This window comes from Geotrypetes seraphini, chromosome 13 (genome assembly GCF_902459505.1).
Source record: "Geotrypetes seraphini chromosome 13, aGeoSer1.1, whole genome shotgun sequence".
Lineage (NCBI taxonomy): Eukaryota > Metazoa > Chordata > Amphibia > Gymnophiona > Dermophiidae > Geotrypetes > Geotrypetes seraphini.
Genome location: NC_047096.1, coordinates 52,533,538 through 52,560,853, shown reverse-complemented (window position 1 = coordinate 52,560,853; position 27,316 = coordinate 52,533,538). Strand labels below are relative to the sequence as shown.

General features: G+C 42.7%; 1 protein-coding gene across 5 annotated transcripts in view; it reads right to left on the bottom strand.

Moving 5' to 3' along the window:
• KIRREL3 (kirre like nephrin family adhesion molecule 3) overlaps positions 1-27,316 on the bottom strand; it is a 1,600,598-nt gene that overhangs the window by 610,556 nt on the left and 962,726 nt on the right. For all 5 annotated transcript variants that reach the window (XM_033917922.1, XM_033917923.1, XM_033917927.1 and 2 more), the window contains exon 2: positions 24,101-24,178. In XM_033917922.1, the coding sequence (XP_033773813.1) occupies positions 24,101-24,178 (78 nt within the window). The remainder of the gene's footprint in view (positions 1-24,100; positions 24,179-27,316) is intronic.

The following is a 27,316-nucleotide window of genomic DNA, read 5'->3' as shown; positions in this document are numbered from 1 at the left end:
AACAAAAATATTGTTGTGTCAAAAGAGGCAAATTCTCCTCTACACTGCAAATATTTTTGTCATTTGTTTATTGTTGTGTTGAAATTTATTTCCAAGAAAATGTCTTTTTATTGCTTACTTAAAATTGCTTTCAATTTAATTTTTCAGTGAAAGCAAAGGAAATGGAAGTTCTCCACTTAAGAAAAAAAATTTCTTTACCTCACACATCTCTATCAACACATTACAATCTTGTTTGGAGGGTCAAACTCTAAGAGCACTAGGAAGACCAGTTTCCATGTCCATTTTCACTTTGGACCCTTCTCTCATACCTCTTTAATGGCACATTTGCATAAGTAACTTCAGAATCAGAAGAAATTGTCAAGGAACCTCAGAAGTGTTACAAATTGAGCTTGTTCAGATACTCAAGAGCAGAATCTGAACAAAAAACTTTGTATATGGCTTTCATCACTTTCTGGCTCGAGTAACATGCCCATAGCTTCTGTTACACATATGGACGGACAGTTGCTCCCTCCCACAAACCCATTAGGAGTGCATCACATTTATTTGCAAGCTTTCTCACGCTTCAGAATTTCAGTACCAGTGCACTGATCTTGATCCTGGCTTTCATGAGAGGCAAGCCTTAAAGAAGTAAACCAAGTGTTCCAACAAGTAAGAAGAAATCTAAGCATACCTTTCTGCCGACTGCATTTTCCTTTAACTGCAAGTACATGTGCTCTGAAGTTTCTTATTTTAAACCCTAGCTAAAACAAGCAATTTCATAAAATTTGTGGTCACTTTGGAGCAGGTAAAAAAAACCGACAGATAAATCACCTGGAATGTACATGTTTGCGTAAAATGTGCAAAAATTCAGTAGAGAAAATTACCATTTTTGAAACAGCAAAATGTCTTAACTTTTATTTTTAAAAATAACCATGTTCATCAGTAGTGCGTCTACCTTTTTTGACCATTTTTACACAAAAAAATGTCCATACGAAAAACGCACACAAACAAGCCACTGGGATGCACAAGCAGCCAGCATTCTTAGCAAACTGGCCACAGACATCTGAGCAGAGGGGCATTCTAGGAGGTAATGCAGTGAATGTCACGTTAAAAAGTCCCAGGTACACATCTCACCATAAACTGCTTATATTGTACGATGAGCCCTCCAAAATCTGTATCGTATTCTAGATTCATCTTAGATTTATATACATCTTTCTTTTTTTTCTGCCCATTACCAGTTTGATATCTCAGGTCACAGCCCCCCCCCCCCCCAGCACAAACTTGAATTCTCAGCCTGCTTCTAGGAGGCAGAAAGGAGAAAATAATTTTCTCTCTTAAACCCCTCAGTTTATAAACTCTGTGATATTAGCTATTTCCCTACCCATGCCCTGTAGGGGAAGTCGGCTACAAAAATCACTTCCACATAGCTCAATACACATAGAAGGGATTCATTAAGGGATCCTTTCACTAAGGCCTGCTAGCCATTTTAGTGTGCGCTAAATGCTAATGCGTCCATAGAGAAACGCTGCATCCTGGACCTTCCCCGGACCTTACTTGGTGGTCTAGCGGCGACACGGGGCGGGATCGATCGTCCTGCACTCCTGCCCCGTGAAGCCATCATGAAAATGGCTGACGTGAGTTCCCGTTGTAGTCTTGAGACTACAACGGGAACTCACGGCAGCCATTTTTATGACGGCTCTGCACGGGGCAGGAGTGCAGGACGATCGATCCTGCCCTGCATCACTGCTAGACCACCAGGTAAGTCCGGGATGCAGGAGGGAGGGTGGGTCAGAGCTGGCTCTGAGAATTATCCACAATATTTCAATATTTGCGGTCCAGTTCTACCCCTAACCCCCATGAATATTGAGGGTCTGCTGTACTGTAGAATATCAGAATTAGGATTAACACTAGGAACTGCATTAGTTATTAGGGCATTTTATCTACACCCCCTACTTTTACAAAATTGCAAAAGCGGTTTTTAGTGTTGGCTGGCACGCTGAATGCTCTGCACTGCTCCTGACACTCAGAGTTCCTATGAGCATCTGGAGCAGCTCATAGCATTCAGCGTGCCAGCCTGCGCTAAAAACTGCTTTCGCGGTTTTGTAAAAGGGAGGTTTGTGACAAGCATAACACTGAGCTTGGCAGAAGGCAATACAAACTCCCAACCCCCACACCCCTCAAAGTTTGGGAGCAAACCATAAAAATTACATATTTCTATATCAATGTGAATGAAAATTAAAAGTCATTTAGTTTTCAATTTGGGTTAGTTTTGAGTTATTTTTTGTTGCTTTCAAAATGGCTTAAAATGTCACATACATATTTCATAACAGCAATCATTTCTAAATGAGGCTCCATAGTTATTCAAAATCCCCTATGAACAGATCGACTCAGAAATAGTTTGCTATTCCTGTTTGTCTTCTTTCAAGTAACAAGACTCAGTCCCAGAGCCTCAACTCAATCAGTGTTATCCATACATTCATGATAATCCTTGTTGTTCAAGTCCATCAGTGATTTAATTATAACTAAAATTGTGGTCACTTCAGGGCTTTTCATCTATACAGGATCCTAAAGTACAACTACCTTTATACACGGCACAGACTGTCATTAAGTACATAAGAGTTGCCAAACTGGGACAGACCGAAGGTCTATCAAGTCCAGTATCCTGTTTTCAACAGTATCCGACCCAAATCCCAAGTCCCTAGCTAGATTCCAAGTACTAAAACAGATTTTATGCTGCTTATCCTAGGAATAAGCAGTGGATTTTTCCAAACCATCTCAATAATGGCTTATGGACTTCTTTTTTAGGAAATTATCCAAACCTTTTTTAAACCCTGCTAAGCTAAGTAATTTCACCAATTCTCCAGCAACAAATTCCAAAGTTTAATTACATTTTCTCCAGTTTGTTTTAAATCTACTACTTAGTAGCTTTATAGCATGCCCCCTAGTCTTTGTATTTTTGGAAAGAGTTATCAAGCGATTCATATCTACTCTTTCAACTTCACTCAGTATTTTAGAGACCTCTTCCATATCCCCCCTAAGCCGTCTCTTCACCAGGCTGAAAAGCCCTAGCTGCTTTAGCCTTTCCCATAGGGAAGTCGTTCCATTCCTTTTATTATTCTTGTTGCCCTTCTCTGTACATTTCTAATTCTACAGTATTCAAGGTACAGCCACACCAAGGAGTGATACTAAGGCATTATAACATTCTCATCTTTGCTTTCCGTTCCTTTCCTGATAATTCCTAACATTTTATTTGCTTGTTGTCATTATCTAAAAAAAAAAAAAAAAAGTGGGATTAGAAAAGATTCAGAGAAGGGTGACAAAAAATGATAAAATGATTGGGATGATTCCATATGAGGAAAGGCTAAAGCAATTATGGTTCTTCAGCCTGGAGAAGAGATGGCTCAGGGGAGATATGATAGAGGTCTATAAAATGTGTCTTTGATATTGTGAAGATGAGGGTATGTTATTTTGTTTATACGTCAGAAAAAAAACTCCACAATCTCCGAAGTACCGGAAGCAGATCAAACCCCGCTCTTAGGCAGGCATTAATAAAGCTATATTTTTGCTATCCTTGCTTTATTAATGCACATCTTGCTGCGACCCCGCCGTTACAGGGATCTAGGGGGGTGCAGGGAGAAGAGGAGAGATGCCGGCCGGGAGGAGAGTCATCCACGCTGGCTGACTTACTACAGGACGTATCTCTCGCCGCGAGAGGCACGTCCTGTAGGGCAGGCAGCCGGCGTGGATGACTCTCCTCTTCACCAGTGTGTCACGGCACACCAGAAATCTCAGAAGGCACACGGTTTGCGACACACTGTTCTAGACCATCTTTCCAGTTTTAGCCTTAAGGCAATTAACGTGTTAGAAACAAAATTTGAACACTCATTTCCCTGGGTTGCAGCCCATTGCTCCAACTATTAGGCCCCTTCTTATACTGGGAAGATGAAAGAGCTCAGTTAAGTAACAATTCTCCTGATCTCTCTCTCTCTCCCTTCCCTCCTCTTCCTTCAACTTTCTTGAGCACAATACTTGCACAGTTGCTGAATGAATGAAAAAAGGGGGCATGTCTCCCCCGTTTCCTACCCTGGCTTGGCATCCAGTCTAATTCCCCTTCTTGCCCACCCTTGTGATAGTCCTGACTGGGGTGAGTGGTAAAGGGATAATGCCTTAAATTGCCTACCAATCTATCTGCCAATGACACTGAATCTGCTTTAATAATATCTTTATTTCTTCTCTCCTTTCTCTTTTGTTTTTCTTTCCTTTTTTGTTTTTTTCCTTTAAGCAGGCTGACAGAGATACAGTTCATGAATATTCAGGAGAATTAGACACACTATATTTTCATACAAAAGAATAAGAGAGTCCTTCATTATACTACTATTTGCAAAGAAAAAAACCCCCCACACATGTTGCTTGAAGTGCTAAATTTATCGAGAAATATTTCAGAAAATAATTAGGCACAGTAAAATATCAGATTTGGTTAACCAGAGTTTGATGCCTATGACTGTAGCTTATTTTAAAAGAGTGTTGTTAAGATATATATGCTAAATTGTGCTTTATAGCCAGTGCACTGCCGACAGCAAAAAGTCATTGGGCAGCATAATTTTCTCTAGCTCCATCCCACCTGCATTTTCAGGCCCTCCAAAGCCACCAGATCCTTCCTTACTGATTGATTTATTACACATGCTATTGCTATGTTATGTTAGTGTGCCCTCTATACTTATAAAGAGGAACATTCTGGAATCTTTGCTCTTAATTTGTCCTTCACACCAAGCAGGGTGAGGCAGGCAGACCAGGCCCCCCTTTGTGATGGATCACCAGTAGCTAAATTTCACTTCAACTCCCATGATACCACCTCACTATGATCATATTTTAGACAATTATGTAATGTTTTTCCAGAACTGGGGCAAGAGGCTGGCACTGGGAAAGAAAAACTAATGGTAAAATGTGAAGATTCTTTGGGAATAGGAAAAGATAGGCCAAGAACCAGAGTAAAGGGACAGTGGGAAATTTTATTGGAGGTGGAGGAAGTTAGGGTGAAAAGAGAAAAGACAAGGGTAAGTACCACACATCAAATGCTAGTAAGGCAACTGTTGATGCTAATATCAAGTTTCCCAATTTCAGCATACAATACGATAGAAGCAGTGATGTGGCCCATTTTGGGCTCAGGCCCATTAAGTAGAAGCATACCTCTGATGTAGCTGGCAGGGATCCCCAGGCCCCACCAGCTAAATATTCCCTACACATCTACCTCTCATGTATATTTTAAAGTTCAGATCTTTGCGTATCCAGTAGAAGGAAGAAGGTGTTGATGCCCCTTTACAGGTCACTGGTGAGGCCCCACTTGGAGTATTGTTTTCAGTTTTGGAGACCTTATCTGGCGAAGGACGTAAGAAGACTTGAAGCGGTCCAGAGGAGGGCGACGAAAATGATAGGAAGCTTGCGCCAGAAGACGCATGAGGAGAGACTGGAAGCCCTGAATATGTATACCCTAGAGCAGGGGTGCCCACACTTTTTGGGCTTGCGAGCTACTTTTAAAATGACCAAGTCAAAATGATCTACCAACAATAAAAATGCTAAACATATATATATTTATATATATATATATATATATATATATATATATATATATATATATATATATATATATATATATATATACACACGCACACCGAGTGTACTTTGTATTTATGTTCAAATATTTTTTTATTATACAGCCCCCCTCCCCCGAAGGCCTGACCCCCCCTGAAGGTCTGCACATTCCCCCTCAAAGGTTGACTCCTCCCTGCACTACCCCTTGAAGGACTGCACTCCCCCCCCGAAGGCCTACCCTCCCCACATCCATTTACCTAATTCCAGCAGGGAGCAGTCTGCAAAGAGGATCGCTGGTACTTTAGCGATCCTTGCAGGTTGCCATAGGCCTCAGGAGCTGTCTTCCCTCTGCCCCAAGCCTGTCTCTGACTTAGAGGAGGGGCAGGACCACGGCAGAGGGAAGACAGCTCCTGAGGCCTATGGCAACCTGTAAGAATTGCTAAAGTACCACCTGCCACCGCCGTCTCCCATTCGTCCCCTTTGGAGATCCCCACAGGAATAAGGAAGTTAAATTAATAGAATACTTAGGCACAGAAAAACAAAGAAATACTTCCAAGAACTGCCCCATAAGAACTGCCTGTCACAATGCTCATTAGTGGAACTGAATAAAAGACAAGTACAATGGATTTAGAAGGGGGACGATCCGCCCGGGTGCACGGCTTGGGGGGTGCACAGCCGGCCAGGTCCAGGTCATCCTGCCTTTCTTTTCCCCCGGTCCGCGCTCGGGGCTTGCGCCTGCCTGGTCCCGCGCCGACGCTCGAATGGTGCCGTCAACTCCCGCGAGTCTCGCGATAACCAACAGCACCATTTGGGCGGCGGGTGCGAGCCCCGTGCGCAGACCGGTGGAAAGGAAGGGCAGGAGGACCCAGACGGCTGTGCATCCCTCCAAACCGTGCACCCGGGGCGGGGGCGGACCGCCCCACCTCAGTACACCACTGATTGGGAGGCTGATTTTGGGGTTTTTAAAATTGTATATCGGGCAGCATTAGGCCTCGCTCCGTCCCCCATCGACCTTCACCCCGCCCTTCCAGCACTCTGATTGGCCAGCGTTCTTTAAGAGGCGGGCCCGTCAGGAGGGGAAAAAAAGAGAAGGGAAGAAGGGAACCTGCTGTGCGATCGACTGGGGTCGCCTGAGCGAACGACCTGTCGATCGCGATCAACGCGTTGGGCACCCCTGCCCTAGAGGAAAGGAGGGACAGTGGAGATATGATTCAGACATTCAAATGCTTGAAGGGTATTAACGTAGAACAAATCTTTTCCAGAGAACGGAAAATGGGAAAACCAGAGGATATAATTTGAGGTTGAGGGGTGGTAGATTCAAAAGCAATGTTTGGAAATTCTACTTTACGGAGAGGGTGGTGAATGCCTGGAATGTGCTCCCTAGAGAGGTGGTGGAGAGTAAAACTGTGATTGAGTTCAAAGAAGCGTGGGATGAACACAGAGGATTTAGAATCAGAAAATAATATTAAATATTGAACTAAGGCCAGTACTGGGCAGACTTGCACAGTCTGTGTCTGTATACGGCCATTAGGGGGGAGGATGGGCTGGGGAGGGCTTCAATGGCTGGGAGGGTGTAGATGGGCTAGAATAGGTTTTGACAGAGATTTCGGCAATTGGAACCCAAGCACAGTACCGGGTAGAGCTTTGGATTCTTGCCCAGAAATAGCTAAGAAGAAAAAAATAAATTGAATCAGGTTGGGCAGACTGGATGGACCATTCGGGTCTTTATCTAATCTAATCTAATCTAATCCTTAAGTTTGTATACCGCATCATCTCCACGTTCGTAGAACTCGACGTGGTTTACAGTAGGAGAAATAGGAAGGAACTACAACAGAGGGTTAGAGGTAGAAGTGTGAAGAAAATTTAGAGGACTTGGGATGCCAAAATATAAGAGTTTCCTTGATTCCTAAGTTGGAGGGAGACTTACATTTTTTGAGAAAAGCCAGGTTTTCAGATGTTTGCAGAAAATTTGGAGAGAGCTCAAGTTCCAAAGAGGGAGGTAAGGTTGTTCCAGAGCTCAGTGATTTTGAAGTGGAGGGAGGTCCCTAGCTTTCCTGTGTGGGATTTGCCTTTTAGCGAGGGGAAGGATAGTTTTAATTTGTGGGAAGATCTGGTGGTATTAGGGTTTGAGGAATTCCAAGAAAGAGGGATAAAGGGAGGGAGGATACCATATAGGATTTTGAAAGTTAAACAGGCGCATTTATAGTGGACCCTGGCGATTATCGGAAGCCAGTGGAGCTTGGCCAGGAGTGGGGAGACATGGTCAAATTTACTTTTAGCGAAGATGAGCTTGGCCGCAGCATTCTGAATCCGTTGGAGTCTGTGGAGGTTTTTCTTAGTTAGGCTTAAGTAGATAGAGTTGCAATAGTCCAATCTGGAGAGGATGATGGATTGGACAAGGAGGGTAAAATGTTTTGATGGAAGCAGGATCTAACTTTCCTCAGTATGTGAAGGCTGAAAAAGCATTTTTTTTACCAAGGATTGGAGGTGGTCATTGAAGGACAATGTGGAATCAATGATGATGCCCAAGACCTTGCTCGAGAACTCAAGCTGCAGAGAGGAGCCAGAGGGTAGTGGGATGGAGGTGGGTAGGTAATCTAGTTTTGGACCGAGCCAAAGAAGTCTTATTTTGGACTCATTCAATTTCATTTGCACAGTGTGGGCCCAGGATTGTAGGTTCATTATACAAGAGGATATGTTCTTAGACAGGTCGGTGAGGTTCGAATCAGTCTCGAGGAGGACGAGGATGTCGTCTGCATAAGTGTAAATTGTTTCAAGGGTGATAGGTGGAGGAGTTTTAGGGAGGACATATAGATGTTGAAAAGGATAGGGGACAGTGGAGAGCCTTGCGGGACTCCACAATTCGGTTTCCAGGGGGAGGATGAGGTGCCATTCATGTTAACAAGGAATTTAGAGAACCAACCTAGGACTGTGGAGTTGATACCTATCTCAGAGAGTTGGTAAACAAGAATATCATGGTGAACAACGTCGAAAGCAGCGGAAAGGTCAAATTGTAGGAGGATGGCAAACTTGTTTCGAGAGTGAAGTTGTTGAACCCTTGAAATCAGGGAAGACAGTAGGGATTCGGTGCTGAAGTTAGGACGAAAGCCATATTGATAGGGTAAAAGAATAGAGAATCTCTCTAAGAATGATGAGAGTTGGGAAGAAATGATGGACTCTAGCATCTTGGTTAGGAGAGGGATATTTGCAATTGGGCGATAGCTGGATGGTATGGAAGGGTCAAGGTCAGATTTTTTCAGTAGTGGGGTCAAGGCGATATGACCCATTTCTGGGGAGAAATGGCCCGACTGAAGGGCGGAGTTTATGAGAATGGTGATAGAAGAAATAGCCTGAGCGGGAATGTTCTCGTATAGGTAGGAGGGGAATGGATCCAAGGAGCAATTACAGGATTTCAGTTTGAGGCAGAGATAGAGGACCAGGGATTCAGATATGCGCTCAAAGGTGGTCCAGGATCTGTCAGCTGGAATAGGGTTGGAGATCATTAGGGTGGGAGTGGAATCGGTGGGCACTAGGGAGTTGTAAGAGACTGAAGGAGGGAATGAGCATCTCAAGGAAGAAACCTTATCGTTGAAGAATTTTGCTAGAACATCGGCTTAACAGCAAGCAGAGTGAATGATACACTACTCACACCAGCCCCAGTTTTCCTTCTGACACAACTTCTTGTTTCCGCATAGGCAGAGATGTCCAGAAGGAAGGACTGTGGGGCTGGTGCAGGCAGTGTATCAGTCATGCTGCTTGCTGCTGGTCAAAGAAAGCAAACAGAATGCTGGGCATCATCAAAAAGGGTATCACAACCAGGACGAAGGAAGTCATCATGCCGCTGTATCGCGCAATGGTGCGCCCGCACCTGGAGTACTGTGTTCAATACTGGTCGCCGTACCTCAAGAGGGACATGGCGGTACTCGAGGGAGTGCAGAGGAGGGCGACTAAACTGATAAAAGGTATGGAAAATTTTTCATACGCTGACAGGTTAAAAATGCTGGGGCTGTTATCCCTGGAGAAGAGGAGACTTAGAGAGGACATGATAGAAACCTTCAAAATCCTAAAGGGCATAGAGAAAGTGAACAAGGACAGATTATTCAAACTGTGGGGAGCCACAAGCACTAGGGGTCACTCGGAGAAGTTGGAAAGGGACAGGTTTAGAACAAATGCTAGGAAGTTCTTTTTTACCCAGAGGGTGGTGGACACATGGAACAAGCTTCCGGAGGAGGTGATAAGCCAGAACTCTGTACAGGGGTTCAAGGTAGGTTTAGATAGGTTCCTGGAGGATAAGGGGATAGAGGGGTATAGATAGAACTTGAGGTAGGTTATAGAAGTGGTCAGAAACCACTTCACAGGTCGCAGACCTGATGGGCCACCGCGGGAGCGGACTGCTGGGCGGGATGGACCTCTGGTCTGACCCAGTGGAGGCAACTTCTTATGTTCTTATCTGACCTTTAAAAGATATGTGGAGGGGGGGGGTTGAGAGACCAGATCTCCTGGGCAGGAGAGGGAGAGACTAGATTGTCTATGGGTTGGGATGCAACTGGCTGCGGTGTTTGGGTGGGGCAGCACATAATGGAGGTGTTTTGAAGACATCCTGGACACTGATTTGCAGCTAAGTTTGAAGTTTCGTTTTTTCTGCTCACAAGTTTTTGTTGAAACTGTTTGAGACTTTATGAATGTGCAGTTTTTTATACACAAACATTTACACTTCTGTTTTGGCATACTTTTTGTATAAGGGTGGTTTCTCTTAGGGCTGTTATAGTGCCTGCATTTTTCTACCATTGAATATCAACCACACTTTTGAAAGTGATTTCATTTTCTTTTCTATTAAGTGGAATTTTTTTTTTTTTAACCAAATGAAGCTCAACTGAGGTTTTTTTCTCCACTTTTCATTTCTTTTGTGTGAGCTGTGTATGAAAGTGTGTGTGTTTGTGTGGTGGGTAGGTCTTTCAGCGTTGCAGTGGGCCCCCTGTTTTTCCATATAGGGCATATTTTTGGGCTTACTGTGACTGTGTATGTGTCCTTTCCCTAGTTGTTTTTGAGTTCTGCCCATAACAACATGGGTCCAGGGCCATCCAAAATTGGGTATCTAGCTAAAGCCCTGGACAGAAGTGCTAGCATTTACATTACATTACAAGTTCCACATTTACCTATAAGATCACATTAGATTAATCCAGCTCAAGTTAGATACAAGGAACAAACATAGCCAGAAGTATAACCACTTAAAGTTAATTTATTGAATCAGAAATCCCAGATGGTTTTCCTTTTTGATTGACAAAGGGATTCATTACCCGGGGATAAAGAAATTGGCAGACTCAAAAGACTTATTCAAATTAAACTACATTGATTTCACTAGTAAGATTAAAGAAGGTTTAAATAGTTGGGCATCCTTCACTCTTAACTGGATGGGACAAGTCACTGCTTTCAAAATGATGACTTTACCAACATTTCTCTCTCTCTTTTCATAGTCACCCATAGAAATCCCTACAACTTACTTTAATAGCTGAGAAAAGATAATGACCAAATTTATTTTGGGTGGAAAGAAACCTAAGATTAGTAGAATATGAGTACTGCTGTGCAGGAACAACCCCAAATGTTCCTACCCATGCCCTGTGTTTAGTGCACAATTTCCACTTATCAGTCCTCTCTTTGTCAAGCACATGACTGGACTGTGCATTGAAAATATATTTGCTTCAGCAAGCCTTTGGCGGAGTTTAGGCCCATGCAGGGATTGCTAGTCTGGAAACAGAGATCAGTGCTGTAGGTCTGCTTTCCGCTCTCTTTTCATGCTTCTTCTGCCTCTTTCGATGAGTATCACATCTTCCTGATTCTGGTCTATCCCTACTCCTACTATTTTATCTTGTCAGATTTTTTGAATTGTTTTTCTTATTCCTGAATGTTAATTAGTCTGTAAACTAAACTAAACCTTAAGTTTATATACCGCATCCTCTCCATAAAGATAGAGCTCGGCACGGTTTACAGAAACTTTAATATAATGAAGGAAAAACATAATAAGAATTAGTGGTTATAAAAAGGGTATTGAGCTTTACATTTTTGAGAATAACCAGGTTTTCAGATGCTTTCAGAATAATTGGAAGGAGCCCAGATTCCGCAGCAGGGCAGGAAGGTTATTCCAAAGCTCAGTGCTTTTGAAGAAAATAGATTTCCCTAATTTTCCCGCATAGATAATGTCTTTGAACGAGGGGAAAGATAATTTAAGTTTTTGGGTGGATCTGGTAATATCAGGTCTCGAAGAATTCCAAGATAGTGGAATTAAGGGAGGAAGAATGCCATGTAGGATCTTGAATGTTAGGCAGGTACGTTTACAGTGAACCCTAGAGATCACTGGAAGCCAGTGAAGTTTTGACAGAAGCAGGGAAACATCATCAAATTTACTTTTTGCGAAGATCAACCTAGCTGCAGTGTTCTGGATCCACTGAAGTCTTTTGATATGCCTGCTCACAAAAAGAAGTATAGCAAATCAAATTAAACATTTAAACCCAGCTTGCAGCATGAGATAATGGAGGCTTGCCTTGCCTGCCAGTGACTGGGCAGGAGGAATCCCCTCCCCATATTAGAGTGAACTTATAAAAAGCCTTATCAGGGATGTCTGGAAAGAAGGAGACAATGTGGTCACCTTTACGGGTTAAGTGCACAACCTGCATCTGATGTGACCTACTTGGTCACGCAAAATGATAGCAATTAGTTTCAAGTTTCAAGTTTAATAAAATTTTTTATTAATCGCTTAATCATATTTCTAATCGATGAACATTTTAAAAAATTACAGTATTTAGGGGACATTATAATACTTAACAATATTTTACATCCAAGCGGACTAAAAGACATACTTAACAAACCATGAACACAAGGGAAAAGGAGAATGAAATACAAAATCATTAAAGAAAAGTAAGACAATCAGGGTAAAAAAACAAAAGGCAGGGAAAACAAAAGTAATAATATTAAACAATAGAAATAAAAGTTTAACCAGAGGACTGCTAACTAATTATCAAAAGCATCCTTAAAAAGAAAAGTTTTTAAATTACTCTTAAATTTCTCCAGATTACGTTCTTCCCTTAAGTAAATAGGGAGAGAATTCCAAATTTGAGGTGCAGTAACAGAAAAAATAAATTAACCCACACAAGGCTTAATCCAGCATCATGCTGAACCAAAAGGTGAAAGAGAAAGCAGATCCAGGTGAGTTTAAAGGGAAATAAGTCAATTACAGAAAAGCCTTTGGTACTAAGGGAAGAGGTAATTGTCTATCCATCACATGAGAAAAATGAAAGGAGAACATACTCAAGGTTGTAAGGACCTGCTACCCTACCTTGTACCTGAAAAGGACTCAGTATTATGGTGAAAGTGTCCTGTCTCTCATGTGCATCCCTCATACCTAGTCAAGGAGTTTACAGTATATGTTTCCTAAATGTTTTCTTATTTACACTCTTGGGGAAAAGAGCAAATGATTCCACTTATCCAGTATTCCATCTAAGAGATATAGCCCCTCATAACTTAGAGCAGTGGTCTCAAACTCGCGGCCCCCCCAGGTACTATTTTGAGGCCCTCAGTATTATAAAGAATGATTCTTTATGGAAAACTTGTGCCTTAAGTGTCCGACAGTCGCGTTCTGGAATGTTGCTCGCCTCACCGCTGTAACCTCACGCAAGTGCTTTCCTGCATTTGTACACGATTGTCCTCTCCACTCCACCTCACAATCATGTAGAGAAGCAGGAAAGCGCTTGCGTGAGGTTACAGCGGTGAGGCGGGCAATGTTCCAGAATTTAAAGTAACCATTGGAGGCAGTGCAGCTTGTGCGGGAGGAGGTAAGAGCTGAAGGCAGTTGCAGACACGACCACCGGACACTTAAGGCACAAGTTTCCCATAAACAAACATTCTTTATAATACCGAGGGCCTCAAAATAGTTGGTTCAAAATCTTTTCTCTTGAAGTTGATACTTTGATAGTTTTTCACTTTCTGAATGTTGCACTGCTTTCAGCTGTGTATAGCTGAAATTATCAGAAGCAATTAAGGAAATATTTATAAATTTCAGATTTCAGATAATCCACATGCAAAGTGAAGGCCTGGGGTTGGTGTTCTTTGGCAGTGGCATACTAGTTGAAGACCATAATGCTGACCACCTCTAGCTATTCATTACCCGGTAATGAAGAAAGTTCATTTTAAACATATTTTGGAAAATTATGTTCTATATCAAGGGACTGAGATTTGGAATGGTCACCTGCTGTAGATAAGAGCAATATCATCTTAATGTTGAGGATTTTTTCTATAGTTTTTAAAACAGAGGCCAATATTCAGCTGGAGAGTTTCCATTTTTGTTTTTGTTTTTAAATTACTGATGACATTATTCCCAGATAAATTTAGGCACAGATGCCCATCTTCTCACATCAAGCGGCATTATGGGGCAAAGATCTAGAACAATTGCTCACGTCTACTACTTATGAGGAATTTAGGAAACACCTAAAAACATATCTGTTCCTGAAGTATTTAGGCAACTAACCTGTACAATTCTACTCCACAATAACTGATCTCTAGCGCTGTTAATAACTAGCTTCTAACCTTGTTAATTCTACTTAATTTGTAACATCTTTTAACCATTGTAAACCGCATAGAACTTCACGGTCCTGCGGTATATAAACTGTTGTTATTATTATTGTTATTATTTCTTTAATAAGACATTAACTATTTTTTCTCGGCCCTCCAAGTACCTACAAATCCAAAATGTGGCCCTACAAAGGGTTTGAGTTTGAGACCACTGACTTAGAGGGACTGAAGGAGTTGTGGTGTTTATATTTAAATCTTTTTTATTAAGCAGTGACAACAGCAGGTACAACAATAGTAGAAAACAAGGTTTACAATTTCAACCAACAACCGCGGAGGACTGGACTCTGATGTCCTCCACGATCAAAAGCAACACCCCAACCCCACAGATAGAAACTCCCACCCCCACCCAGAAAAATTGTACAACTCCCAAACATAGGTATATCAAATATCTGCAGGTGAAGCTACAGAAGAGTCATCACTTTGGAGAAAGTTGGAGGAAAGCACCCACCTACAGACCAACTGCAAGGAATATCTCAGTCTAGCTTCTCATGTCACTTGCGTAAATTCTGTAAGAAAACTTGGATTTTCAATAATTCCTTATTGGTCCCTTTTTCCCTCAGAGGCCTAGTCAGAACTCAGCAACTTACTTCTGCCACTTAAAATGGTGTCATAACCAGTGGCATAGTGAGGGTGAGAGGTACCTTTTTAACTTTCCTGGCTGCAAGCAGCATCACAAACTTGCTGCCTGCGTCAGCTCTCCCTCTTGACGTCACTTCCTAGGCGTGGGAGCTGATTGGAGTTGCTGCTCGCGCCAGCGAAGAACTAGAAGTAGGTTGGGGAGGGACGTGAAGGTGCGTGCGTGGCAAGGGAAGGAGTGGCAAGGAGAGGCGGAGAGGAGGGCGGATGCCGGCATCTCCACCAAGATGGCGCCCGGGGCGAACTGCCCCCTCCTTTCTACTTCACTGATCATAATGCAGTCTCCTAGATGTGCATCTCTATCTTTTATACCTTGAAATACGATTCTCTCACATTGGAATGCAACTGGAAACCTAGGGCTAGATTCACTAAGCAAACCGATCGGTTTGCAACCCGATTTTCCTCCACTAACCTCTGTGCCAATCCGATTCTGAACCGTGCATGAAAATGAGGGGAAATGGCATGCAAAGTAGGCAGGGATGCGATTCACTAAACAAATCTGGGACACCGACTGGTCTGGCCCAGTGGCGTACCTAGCATATGTGACACCCGGGCCCATCATTTTTTGACACCCCCCATCTGTATGAAAAACATGATTTTTAGTAACAATCCACATGTTGCACAAGAGTGTACTTAGGAAAAAGCAGCATCTTACATACTGCAGTGAGCAGTACAACATCAATACACCCATTGTAAAACTAAACAAGCCAGACTAGTACAGATTAATCCTACACAGTCAATCCTAACAGAAAACCATGTCTTTTCGAACACACAGAACACAGAAAACACTTTCACCTAGTATGGTATATGTAATCACAAACTAACCCCTCCCCCTTTTACAAAACTGTAGTGTGGTTTTTAGCCATGGTGGTAACAGCTCAGATGCCAAAGTTAAAAAACGCTCTACAGTTTTGTAACTGGGGAAATAGAATAAAAACACGTAGACAAAGGTTAAACTGAAGCACCAAGAAGTTGGACTCTGCATACAGTGCTACACCACAGAAACAGCGATGCATGTACCATAAAGCAAAAATAAATAAATAAATATAATTTTTTTTTCTACCTTGTCTTCTCTGGTTTCTGCTTTCCTCATCTTCTTGTAACTCTCTTCCTTTCATCCACTGTCTACCCTCTCTCTTCCCCTTCTATATGGCATCTTCTCTCCTTCTATTCCCCTTCAAGAAACTTTATGCCTCCCCCTTTCATCTCTCCCTTCACCCCCATTGGTCTGGCATCCATCTTCTTCCTTTCCCTCCTCCAATGGTCTGGCATCTCTCTTCTCTCCTTCCCTCTCCCATACCCCCATGGTCTGGCATTTCACTCTCTCCTCTCCCTTCCCCCCCACTTCCATCAGCATCTATCCCCTTTCTTTCCCTCCAACCCAATTTCATGCAGTATCCTTCCCCCTTATGTCTCTTTCTCCTTTCCCTGCACACCAATTCCATCAGCATCTGCCCCCTTTCTCTCCATTCCATACCACCCTGCTATGCTCCTTTCTCTCTCCATCCAAATCAGCTAGGTCCTGTGATGACTACATCTGCTGCCTCTGTTCCGGAATAGGTAAGTGACGTCGGAGGGGGTGGGCTAGCAGATGCAGGGAGTTGCAGCAAGGTCCTGTGATGACTGCGGTTGCCGGTCCACCCCCTCTGACATCACTTACCTCTTCCGGAGCAGAGGCGGTAGACGCAGTGGTCGCGGGACCTTCCTGCACTTCCTGCCGTACTTATTCAAGAGCAGAGTCGGCAGCCGCGCTGAGGTGCCGTTTAGAGCAGCGCGGAAGGTTCCGGACCCGGCCGGCTGTGCACCTCCTTGGAGCGTGCACCCGGGGTGGGCAACTCCGGTCCTCGAGGGCCGGAATTCAATCGGGTTTTCAGGATTTCCCCAATGAATATGCATTGAAAGCAGTACATGCAAATAGATCTCATGCATATTCATTGGGGAAATCCTGAAAACCCAATTGGATTCCTGCCCTCGAGGACCGGAGATGCCCATGTCTGCCCTAGAACCTGCTCCCAACTCTATATTTAGATAACAATTTTATGTAGGAAATGACTTGATAACAAAAGAGTGAAATTCAATGGCATGGCCTAATAACATTAAACTCAATATACACAGCTGGACTTCAAAAGCTATTTAGTTCCTTTTTTTGCTGCCTCACAGAGTCACGCTTATTAATTGCAATAGGGTTTTTTGCATACATATGGCATTTAATTAGTGAATGTGTACCTTTTCTAAAGTATGTGTGTGGAAGAAGCTTGCACTGCTGCTAATGTGGAAATTTAATAGAATATGTGATATTTCATGGCTGTCAATCTTGAACCTTTTAAGAAGCACAAAATTCACTTAATACAAAACATCTAACTGTGTCTTATCTGCCTATCTTAAGGGCTGAAGATTCTCTCTTAGAAGCTATTAAGTACTAGCCGGTTACAGTAACCTCTTCAATTGACCAGTAGTTCAACTGCTTAAATTATAACTGAATGGATTTTTTTTTTTCCTTTTCTTCACATTGCTTTGTGCAGGCTAGAAGCTTAGATTTTGCTTTGGCATTTGATAAAATAAGGTTTCATCATTCACCACCCAGAGAGAGAGAGAGAGACAGTGACAGAGAGACATAAAATGAAAGACTTTTATAGGGAACAACTGATGACTGCTTCATGAAAATTTTTTTTTGGGGGGAAGACAGTTTTAGCTTTATTACTAGTTCTCAGTGGAATGCAGAGTTTGGTGCAAGGATTAATAATGGTGGCAGAACCACTTGGCAATAGTGATCACAATGCAATCATATTTAAGATAATGTTATGCTATGTTAATCAGGTTTTCTATTCCACTTTTACCTATTCAGTTCAAGGTCAGATTACATTACAAGAGGTTGGGTCAGTGACCCAGGAAGTTATAATGGACTGGCTCCGCATAAATAAACTTTCCCTCAACATCAATAAATCCTGTGGTATACTTTTCCCAATCAGGAACAATGATATGATAAATGGACAAATCTTTATTAAATCTTGCCCGGTAAAAATGGAATCAAAAATAAAATTGCTTGGAGTTACTCTAGACAAAGATTTAACCTTCCATGACCAGATAAGCTCCATCGTAAAAATCTGTTTCCACAAACTTCGGCTCATTCATTCTTTAACCACAGTTCTTGAAACTGATGCTATCACAAACCCTCATTCACTCACTGATCATTTCTCATTTAGATTTCTGCAGCTCCCTATACAATGGAATTACTCAAAAAGAATTACGTTGTCTGCAGCTCATTCAAAATACGGCAATCAAACTTATCTATAAGGTTGGGAAATATGATCATGTTACTCCTCTTCTGCGAGAAGCTCACTGGCTACCCATCACCCACCGCATCACCTATAAAACTTTAATGCTGGTCTTTAAAATCAAACTTTCACGTCTCCCATTTTGCCCTCCCTGGACCCTTAGATCGGCTGATCAGAATCTGACCATACCTTTCATCAAAGAATTCTACTACACTAGAAAAACTAACTTTTCCGTTGTAGCTCCAACTTTATGGAACGCCATGCCACCTCAACGCCACCTCAACTCCGCCTCGAAAATTCAATCGACAAATTCAAGACTAAACTAAAAACATTCTTATTCCAAGACGCATACCATAGCGTCTAAATATTTCCTTTCCAACAGTCTGCAAAATAAACACAAATCGCTTTTAAGAAGCGATCCCTATTCCTGGTGTTTTATCCTCCCCCCTCTTCCCTTTTATTAATTTGTTTTGAATGATACAATTATTAACTTTCCCCTCCCCCTTTAGCTCATGTTCATATTTATAATTTGTCTATTTAATGTTCATATTCCCTCCCTACAAAAATTTATTTTAACCTTTTATTTTTACCATTGTAAACTGACCAGGTTCATGTCGATGGCCGGTATATTAAAATTAATTAAATATGAAACTTAAACTTGAAACTCTTATGGAATCAGTTTAGCTACCACATTAAAGTTCTGAGAATCTTCCCCTATCTGGTTAGTGCCACATGGTCAAGGGAATCTGGGTGGAGCCAGGAGTTCGGCAAGCTCTAGTGATATTCAGGGGCAGTACCTGGATTGCTACTCAGTTAACTTAGGACAGCAAAAGACCTTCTAAATTAACTGGCTAGTTATCTGCAGTACTAGGGTAACTCCAAGCAGGCTGCTCACTCCTGCCCCTTACAGAAGCCCTCTCACTCCTGCCCCTTGCGGCTGCCTTAAGAAAATGGCTGCCACAACCTCAGAGACAGTTCCCAGATAGAGACTGGCACTGAGTACCCAGGCCTAATTCAGCTGGCAGCAGTCAGTGTTTAAAGAAATGCTAACTGCTGCTTGGCAGTGGCTAAATATTGCCACCTTTTTAAAATTCTATCTCTGTCTTTGCCCATGTTGGTTCTTTTCTGTCTCTCCCTTTCTCTGCATTCCTTGTTACTAATCTCTCTTAGTCCTTCCCTCCTTTTTTACCTCTTTCTGATCTGAAAACAGGGGGAATAAGGATACTAAATTAAAAGAGGAAAGAAATGAAAATGTTTCCCCCCTAGTGACAGCCTTCCTATTAACTACCTGTAAGCAGAGCAAATGAAGCTCTCAGTCACAAATAGGGCTTTTAATATTTCTCCAAGCTCTGAAACAACCATTACCCTCTCTTTAGAACAATTAACTCTTACCTCCATTAAAGATATCCAACTAATTTCACTGCTCGGAGGGTGGGAATAGAAATGATGTGACCATTTTTCAAGTTGTTCTGTAGAAGCTGCAGAGGTTCTCTGCATAGCCTGTGGTTAAAACCTGTTTTATTCTGATTTCAGAAACTAACCACGGCCGGTCTTTCAATTTGAGGAATTAATATGCTGCGGTTAAGGCTGCTCTAGGTATTGCATACAAGGTACTGTAATTATACAATTGAAATAAAATTCTCATACTGGAAGAATGTTTCCCTTTATTCCTTTTGAACTGCAATTTAACCTGTGGCCCATAGGCAGCGGAATGCTTTTTTTTTGGGGGGCCCCGCAAGCTCTGCCCCAGACCCCGCCCCTATAATAGTACTAATTATAATACCATTTTTTTCCATTCATTTTTCATATATACACACAATATAATCTTATTAACAATACATAATGGTTAACCACAAAATTAAACTATGGAAAACACACTGTATGTTTCTCAACATTCATTCCTACCAGAACACCTGGCCTTGGTCACACATGCAGGACATAGATAACCCCTATGCAAATGCAGGACCAGAAACTAAAAGTACAGTACAACCCCCAGAGAAATAGAAACAAATGCATTTCTTCCTGAACAGTACTACATATAGACAGCAGATGTAATTTCTCACAATTCAATCACTAAATTGAAAATAAAATCATTTCCCCTACCTTTGTTGCCTGTTGGTTTTGGTTTTCAAACCATCTTTGTCTTTCTTTGGCTGCATTTCCTTTTGTCTGTGCTCTTAACTGTGTATCCAGGGCACCTTATCCATTTGCTGTTTTTCTCTCCTTCACTTTCTGCCATACATCCGTCTTTACAATTAACTTTTAACATTCAACTTTCTTCCATTTTTCTGCTTTCTTCTCAAAATCTACTTTTCCATGCCTTCCCTTCCCATCTCTCCATGTGTACTATCTCCTCCTTCTTTCTTCTCCTCTACTCCCATCTATCCATAAGAAGCATTTCTTCTTATCTCTTCCCTGCTGCACCCATTACTGTGCACCATCTCCTCCCTCTACCTCCCCTTCCCCTCCATCCCTATGAACCATCTCATCCCTCTCCCATGGTCAGACACCTCTGTCTTCCCTCTGCCCCCTTCATATGGTCTGGCATCTTTCTCCTCTCCTTCTCATAGCCTGGAATCTCTCTCCATGGTCTGGCATCTTTCTCTCCTTCCCTTCCTCTTCCCAAGGTCTAACATCTCTCTCTTCTCTTTATTGCAGTCTGGCATCTCTCTCTCTCTCTCCCCTCCTTCCCTTCCATTCTGTGGTATGGTATCTCTCTCTCCTTCCCATTCTACTGGTCTGACATCTTTCCTTCTTTGGGTCATCTCTCCTCTCTCCCAGTGTAATATTTTCCCTCCCTCCTCTCCACCATTATCACATCCAATAATTCTCTCTCTCTCTTCCTTTCCCCATATACATTATTTATTTCCCTCTCACGCCACACACCTATGTCCAACAACTCTCCATTCCTTTTCCTTCCCCCACTGGCAGCATTTCTTTCTCTCCCTTCCCACTACTTTACCTGTGCATCATCTTTCTTTTCCTCCTTTCCTACCTCCCTGCCCCTCCCCTGCATTTGTCCTTCACAACCCTCTCCCAGTATGTGCAGTATCTGTCTTCCCAACCCCCTGAGCATCTGTCCTCCATGCCTTCCCAATTCCCTACCCCCTCAGCTTACCTACCTACCTACCCACTCAGCCTTTCCCTGTCAGGCTCTGCACCCAGCCCCCTTCCATCCCTTCCCCCCCTGTCAGGCACTGCACCCAGCCCCTTCCCTCCACTCCCCCCTTGCCAGGCACTACACCCAGCCCCCTTCCCTCTCCCCCCCTCTCTGTCAATCACTGCACCCAGCCCCTTTCCCTCCCTCCCCTATCAGGCTCTTCACCTGCAGAATTGGGTTTCTCAACGAGTACTGCCCCAGCCTCCTTCCCTCCCAACCCCTGTCAGGTTCTGTCTTCACTCGCGGAAAAGCGTTTCTTCTAACGCTGAGCTGCAAAGAGAAGGAGCACACTTTGGTGCATCTGCTTGGTGCTGAAGGCCTTCTTGATTGGCTCCCATGATTTATCATGAGAATTAGTGGGAGCCAATCAAGAAGCCGCTCAGCGCCGAGCAGGTGTGCCAAAACGCGTTCCTGCTTTTTGCAGCTCAGCGGCAGAAGAAACGCTTTTCCGTGAGAGAAGACAGAGCCTGATGATTTGGGAGGGAAGGGGGCTGGGGCTGGGGCTGGGGCAGTGCTCATTCATAAACCCGATTCCATGGGTGAACAGCCTGACAGGGGGGAGGGGGGCTGGGGCAGTGCCAACTTGGGGGGAGGCCATGGCCCCTGTGGCCTCCCCCATTCCGACACCTATGCTGTGGCCTAAGAGGGACTCAAGGGATAGACATGGAAGTACAAAGCCTGTTTCCACTAGCACTGAGTGGCTCAGAGGGATGAGTGTGAGGATAAAAGCCTTTGTTATTAGCACTGGATGAACTGGAGGAATAAGCACAGGGATACAGAGCCCCTAGAAGTCAGCGGCGTAGGGGACAGGCAGAGCGATACACCTGTAGGCTTCTAGTTCAAATTTGACTTTGGTTGGTAGTTACTGACTGGAAGTTATTAGCATTGGAAACCCAGTCAATAACCTACTGAAACAAGTATCAGACTTCAGTATAGATTCCAGTGGGGAGCTATCCATAGCACTTTGGGCACTGTAAACACCATCACAGTTCTGGCACTGGTTGAGGTCTCTCAGTTTATAGTTTTACATTAATCTTGTGTAACTGGTTGCGAGTGGTGGTAGTGGGTGTCAAATTCCATTTGTGATTACTGTGGTTATTAGAAATATAGTCAAGTAGATGGTGTAGTGGATTATACTTTAGGGGAGGGAAATGGCAACATCAGAACTTAACTATACATAACAATTATCTTGCCTAGATAAGGGGCCTTTGTGAACCCAGGGAAATAGTCTATAGGAGAGGTTTTCAACCAAGTTCTCGGGGTACATCTAGCCAGCCAGGTTTTCAGGATCTCCCACTGGGTTGCTTCCCTGTGCTACAGCAACAGGAAAGGCCTTCTTAAAGGGTCATTTCCTGTTGCTGCTAATCCCACAGCAGCAGGTAAATGACCTTTTATGAAGGCCTTTCCTCTTCCACAGTAAGAAGGTATCTGCAACTAATGTGTCATTTCAAACTACTTCAGCTGGTAAGGCGAATCCTATAATTATTGCTTTTTCTTCATATCCTTCCTCTTTGAGAGCTCTGCAAATTGTTGGCCTTATTACCATCTCGCTGGGAAACTTGTCCAGCTCTGCCCTCTTCTTTCATGGAAACTGTAATCCTGCTGGTCCCTTCCTGAAATGTTATTTGCTTCCTGGTTACACTCTCTTGTCTCTCTTCTCCTTGGCCTTTCTTCCACCTTAGATGTTTCTCCACAGATGTGACATTTTCTCTTGCTGGTAAACTGGAACTCGTCTTACTCTAGTCCCTTTTCTACAGGATTTCTTCTCCATCTGCTAAAAAATATATTTCTATATATTTCTATTTATTATCTCAGTATCTTACACAACTTTTCTCCTCCCATCGTACTCCTGTGTTTTTCCTCCTTTTGCACATCACCCTTTTCCTTTCCTTCTTTCTTATTCCTTGAACATCCTTCCTTTCTCTCTCCGTCCTATCACATTTTAGGCTTATAGAATTAGAATTTCAGTGACCACTTCTTTTCCCTTTTTTCTATCATCTCCCTTCTTGTCCATTCACTCACTTTATTCTCCATTTCCTTCATTCTTCACCTTGGTTCCCTTTGCACCCATTCTTTCTCCTTTCTTGCTCTTTTCTCCACTATGAAGGGGGACACAAGACCAAGAGTAACATCTTTTCCCATTTCCCCTGTGCTCCAATAGTTTCCCTCCCCCCTGTTTATTTCTTTGGCTCCAGGTATTGAGGGAGGCCAGAGGTGGCTTCTTGTAGTCCTTTCCCCCTCTATCTGACACAGCATCTGCCTCTTACATTTTGTTATGCTTATTATCCTCCATTCTGTTCCTCTCACCCTCACTTCTTTTCAACTATCCATATCTTTCATTGAATTCCATGGTCTCCTCACTTTTGCAGTCCATTATTCTTCTCAAAGACTCATTCAGTTACATTTCTTTCCTATCTGAATCCTCTGATTTTTCTCATTCACATCCTTCAACCATCTTCCTGTTCAAGATGACAGGTGTGGGAGCTGCTGATCTGCTCCTCACCGTGTTCTATGATAGCAGATGTTACCAGAATTTGCCATCTGCTGCGGAAGAGGTGTGTGGCTTCAGCCACCTCTCATTCCTACCTCTGCAACTTTTAATTCATTGCCCAGTTCCTTATATCATTTTTAATCTTTCACCCTTTACAGTCAATAGTTTGTCATTTTTCTAACATCTAAAATTGCACCAAAGGCCTTTATTAGGTATTTCACAAGTTAGAAATTACACCCAATTGACTGATGCCTTCATTCACATTCTATTGCAAGGTACTCAGTGATAGCTTTATTATTATTATTAGTTATTGTTGTGAATGAATAGAAATCATGGGCTCTCACTTACCTTCAGTCATTCTTTTGTGTTTGTCCCTGGTCATAATCCCTAGGACCAGACAACATCCTCTTTTTGGAAGGCCAAGTTCTAAAAAGAATGAGAAACAAAAAATAAATAAGTACACATACCCTCTTTCTTGTGAGTTTTCTTGATAAAGTTTTGGACTTTTACGAGATTTTTTGACAACGATCAGTCCATCAGCTGTCCTTGAGTCACTATTGACAAGGTGTGAGCTAAATCAACAAGAATGTTGTTAGTTACATTGAGGTAGATACTTAAACCTCAGTTAAAGCACCTGTACAGGGCTATTTCGGAATATTCAGTGGCATTTAACTGGATAATGCTGAAACCAGCTATGTTGAGGGTGGTCCGGGAGCAGAGCCGGAATGAAATCAATACTTATCTGGTTAAATGTCATTATTCAGCACTTAATCGGATAAGTTAACTGGACAACACTGGACTGCATAAAACACTGTCTGGTTTAACTTATCTGCTTAAGCGCTAAATATCCACTTATCTGGATATTCAGTGCCAGTGCCTGGATATGGACAAAGTTCCGGGTTTTGAAAAGCCGTCTGGAGCCCCCGGACATGTCCTCAAAAGGAAGATATGTCCGGGGAAATCCGGACGTCTGGTAACCGTATACCTGGCCAAATAGTACTGAATATTGGGCGGACCATGTCGTAACAGCAGCCCATGTTGATAACTTCTCCCTATAAAGGAACCGGTTTCATTATAGAATACTACCATGGTGTTGGCATGCCTAACATTTAGGCACCTGCAATTACACTAGCTATGGACCTAGCATAAGTGCTGGTGTATAAATGTGTAAGGGGTATGCAGAATTTATCACACTCTAGAATTTATCGATAGATTACTCATCCCTTATACCCCCTCCAGAACTCTTCAGTAACTGCTCCCCCAATTATGGAACTCTATGCCAACTGAAGTGGCACTCAAGGGGGCGCTATGGAGTGGATAATGAATAAGATGTGTTTGTGGAGTATTTTGTGGAGTTTTTTCTACAAAAATGCCTGCTTTTCGCATGGTTCTGGGTAACTCTAGTTAGATAAAAGCATATGTGTTAGTTAAGGCCAAGCCCAATAGAAGCGTATGAAAAGTTGGTGATTAAAAATCTGAATATGGATGTAGCCAAGGCCAGAAAAACACACTATAGATTAATATTAAGGAAAAGCATAATAATATTCTTTTTATGTACTTCGCTATTAAGCCAAATCGTAGAGGAAATCAGGATATACATGATACATAGAAAGATATTAAGAACTCCATCTTGAGGTAGTGACTCCAATTTGTGTTAGTGATTTTCTCTTTGTCTTTGTTCATTTCCCGCCTTGAGCTTCATGGGCAAATTGATAACAGATGTGCTTAGGCCGGTTAGGAAGAGCATATTAGACTCCATATTCCAAACTGAGATATAACATGTATTAAGTATGAATGTAATATATTGTGTTGTATGTGAATGGGGCCCCAAATGAATGATGGATGCTATGAAAGCTATGTGAAAGAATGGTGTGTACTTAATTTCCAATATTTTATATATTTGAAACTTAAAAGGAGCCTGGGAGGCAACATCTGGGAATAGTTAGAGTCAGAAACACTGAACCAGTTTTTCAGAGCAGGGGGGAACAGCCCCTCCTTTTTTTCTGTGCTAACAGGGACATGAACTTTTCAACATCTGAACAATTGAAGGCAAATGCAGGCTCTCTTGAAACAAATAAGTTGGTTTAGATTTAAAGTTTTCTTTGGCTATGTTATAAAATGGTTATGTATATTCAGAAATGAATGTAAACAAAAATATGATTTCTGAAACTTTTATTTCATGTTAAAAGGAAGTTCTTTGTTCAAACTTAAGGACAGCCTCTGTTAATGGATTGGCTGACAAGTAATGATGTCATGCAGGACAAAAGTTACATATTGGGGAGCGACGAATTATCCAGTTGAAATCTTTGTCAGAAAGCCAGCGTTTGGCAGCTGTAAAGACCTCCCAGATGACACAACCAATCTTTTGAGGATCATTAAGGCAATTAATAAACAGAAATAATTATTATAATAAAACTTGCGTCATGTGTCATTTTCCATGTACTTTTTACACACCTAGAGCGAAAGCTAGCAGCTTAATTACTGCTGCTTAAAAGTGCGCTTGTGTCCAATTACCCTGCTCACAACCCACTTCCGGGAGGAGTCCACGCTAGATCGATTTCAAGTGAATTTAAAGACCTTCTTATTCAAAAACGCCTTCAATTTATAGGGGAGTCGGGAGAACCATACTTCTGATTGCCAATTTTTGGGCAGGCTATGGCCCCTGTGGCCTCCCCTGTTCTGATGCCTATGTTATAAAATGGCCTTACAGAGGTCTAATTGAAAGAGTAGCTTGTTAAAGCAGCCCCCATAGAGATACAAAGGTTGCCAATTCAAGTCCAACAGCAGCTTTTTGTCATTTTTGCTTTTAATTGTGAGCTCCTTAGACAAGAAAATATCTATAAATTGGTTAATGTTTATTTGATAATATTTCATTTGAACCCCCCCCCCCCTTTTTACTAAGCCATGGTAGAGGTTTCTACTGCATCCCAGAGCACTAAATGCTCCAACACTGCTCTGACGCTCATGGAATTCTTATGAATGTCAGAGCATTTAGCACTCCGGGCCGCGGTTAAAACCTCTACTGCAGCTTAGTAAAAGAGGGCCTTAGATTTGTTGTGTGAATGGCTCTATCCTATGATTACTGGCAGTGGCATAGCGTGAGGTGTTCAGGGTGGTGGCGCCCCTCCCTCTTCTCTGCCCCTACCTCCACACATTCCTTCCCTGCCCCCTCCTGCTGCACACGTGCTGCTTCCCTTCCCTGTACCTCTGTAACATTTCTGGCGCGAGCAGCAACCCCCCAATCTGCTGCCACGCTAGCATCAGCTCTTCCTCTGATGTCAGTTCCTAGGCATGGGTCCAGGAAGTGATGTCAGAGGTAGAGCCGATGCTGGCATAACAGCAAGCTGGGAGTTGCTGCTCACGTCAGGATCGTTACAGAGGTATGGGGGTAGGAAAGACACACGGCAGCGGAGGGGGGGGAGGAGGGCAGAGAGGACAGGTGCCTGCGCCCTCACTAAGACGAACCCAGGGTGAACCGCCCTCCTCCCCACCCCCCTAACTACGTCACTGATTACCGGTGTTCCTTTCCTAATGATGTGATTGGTTTTATTTGTAATCCACTGT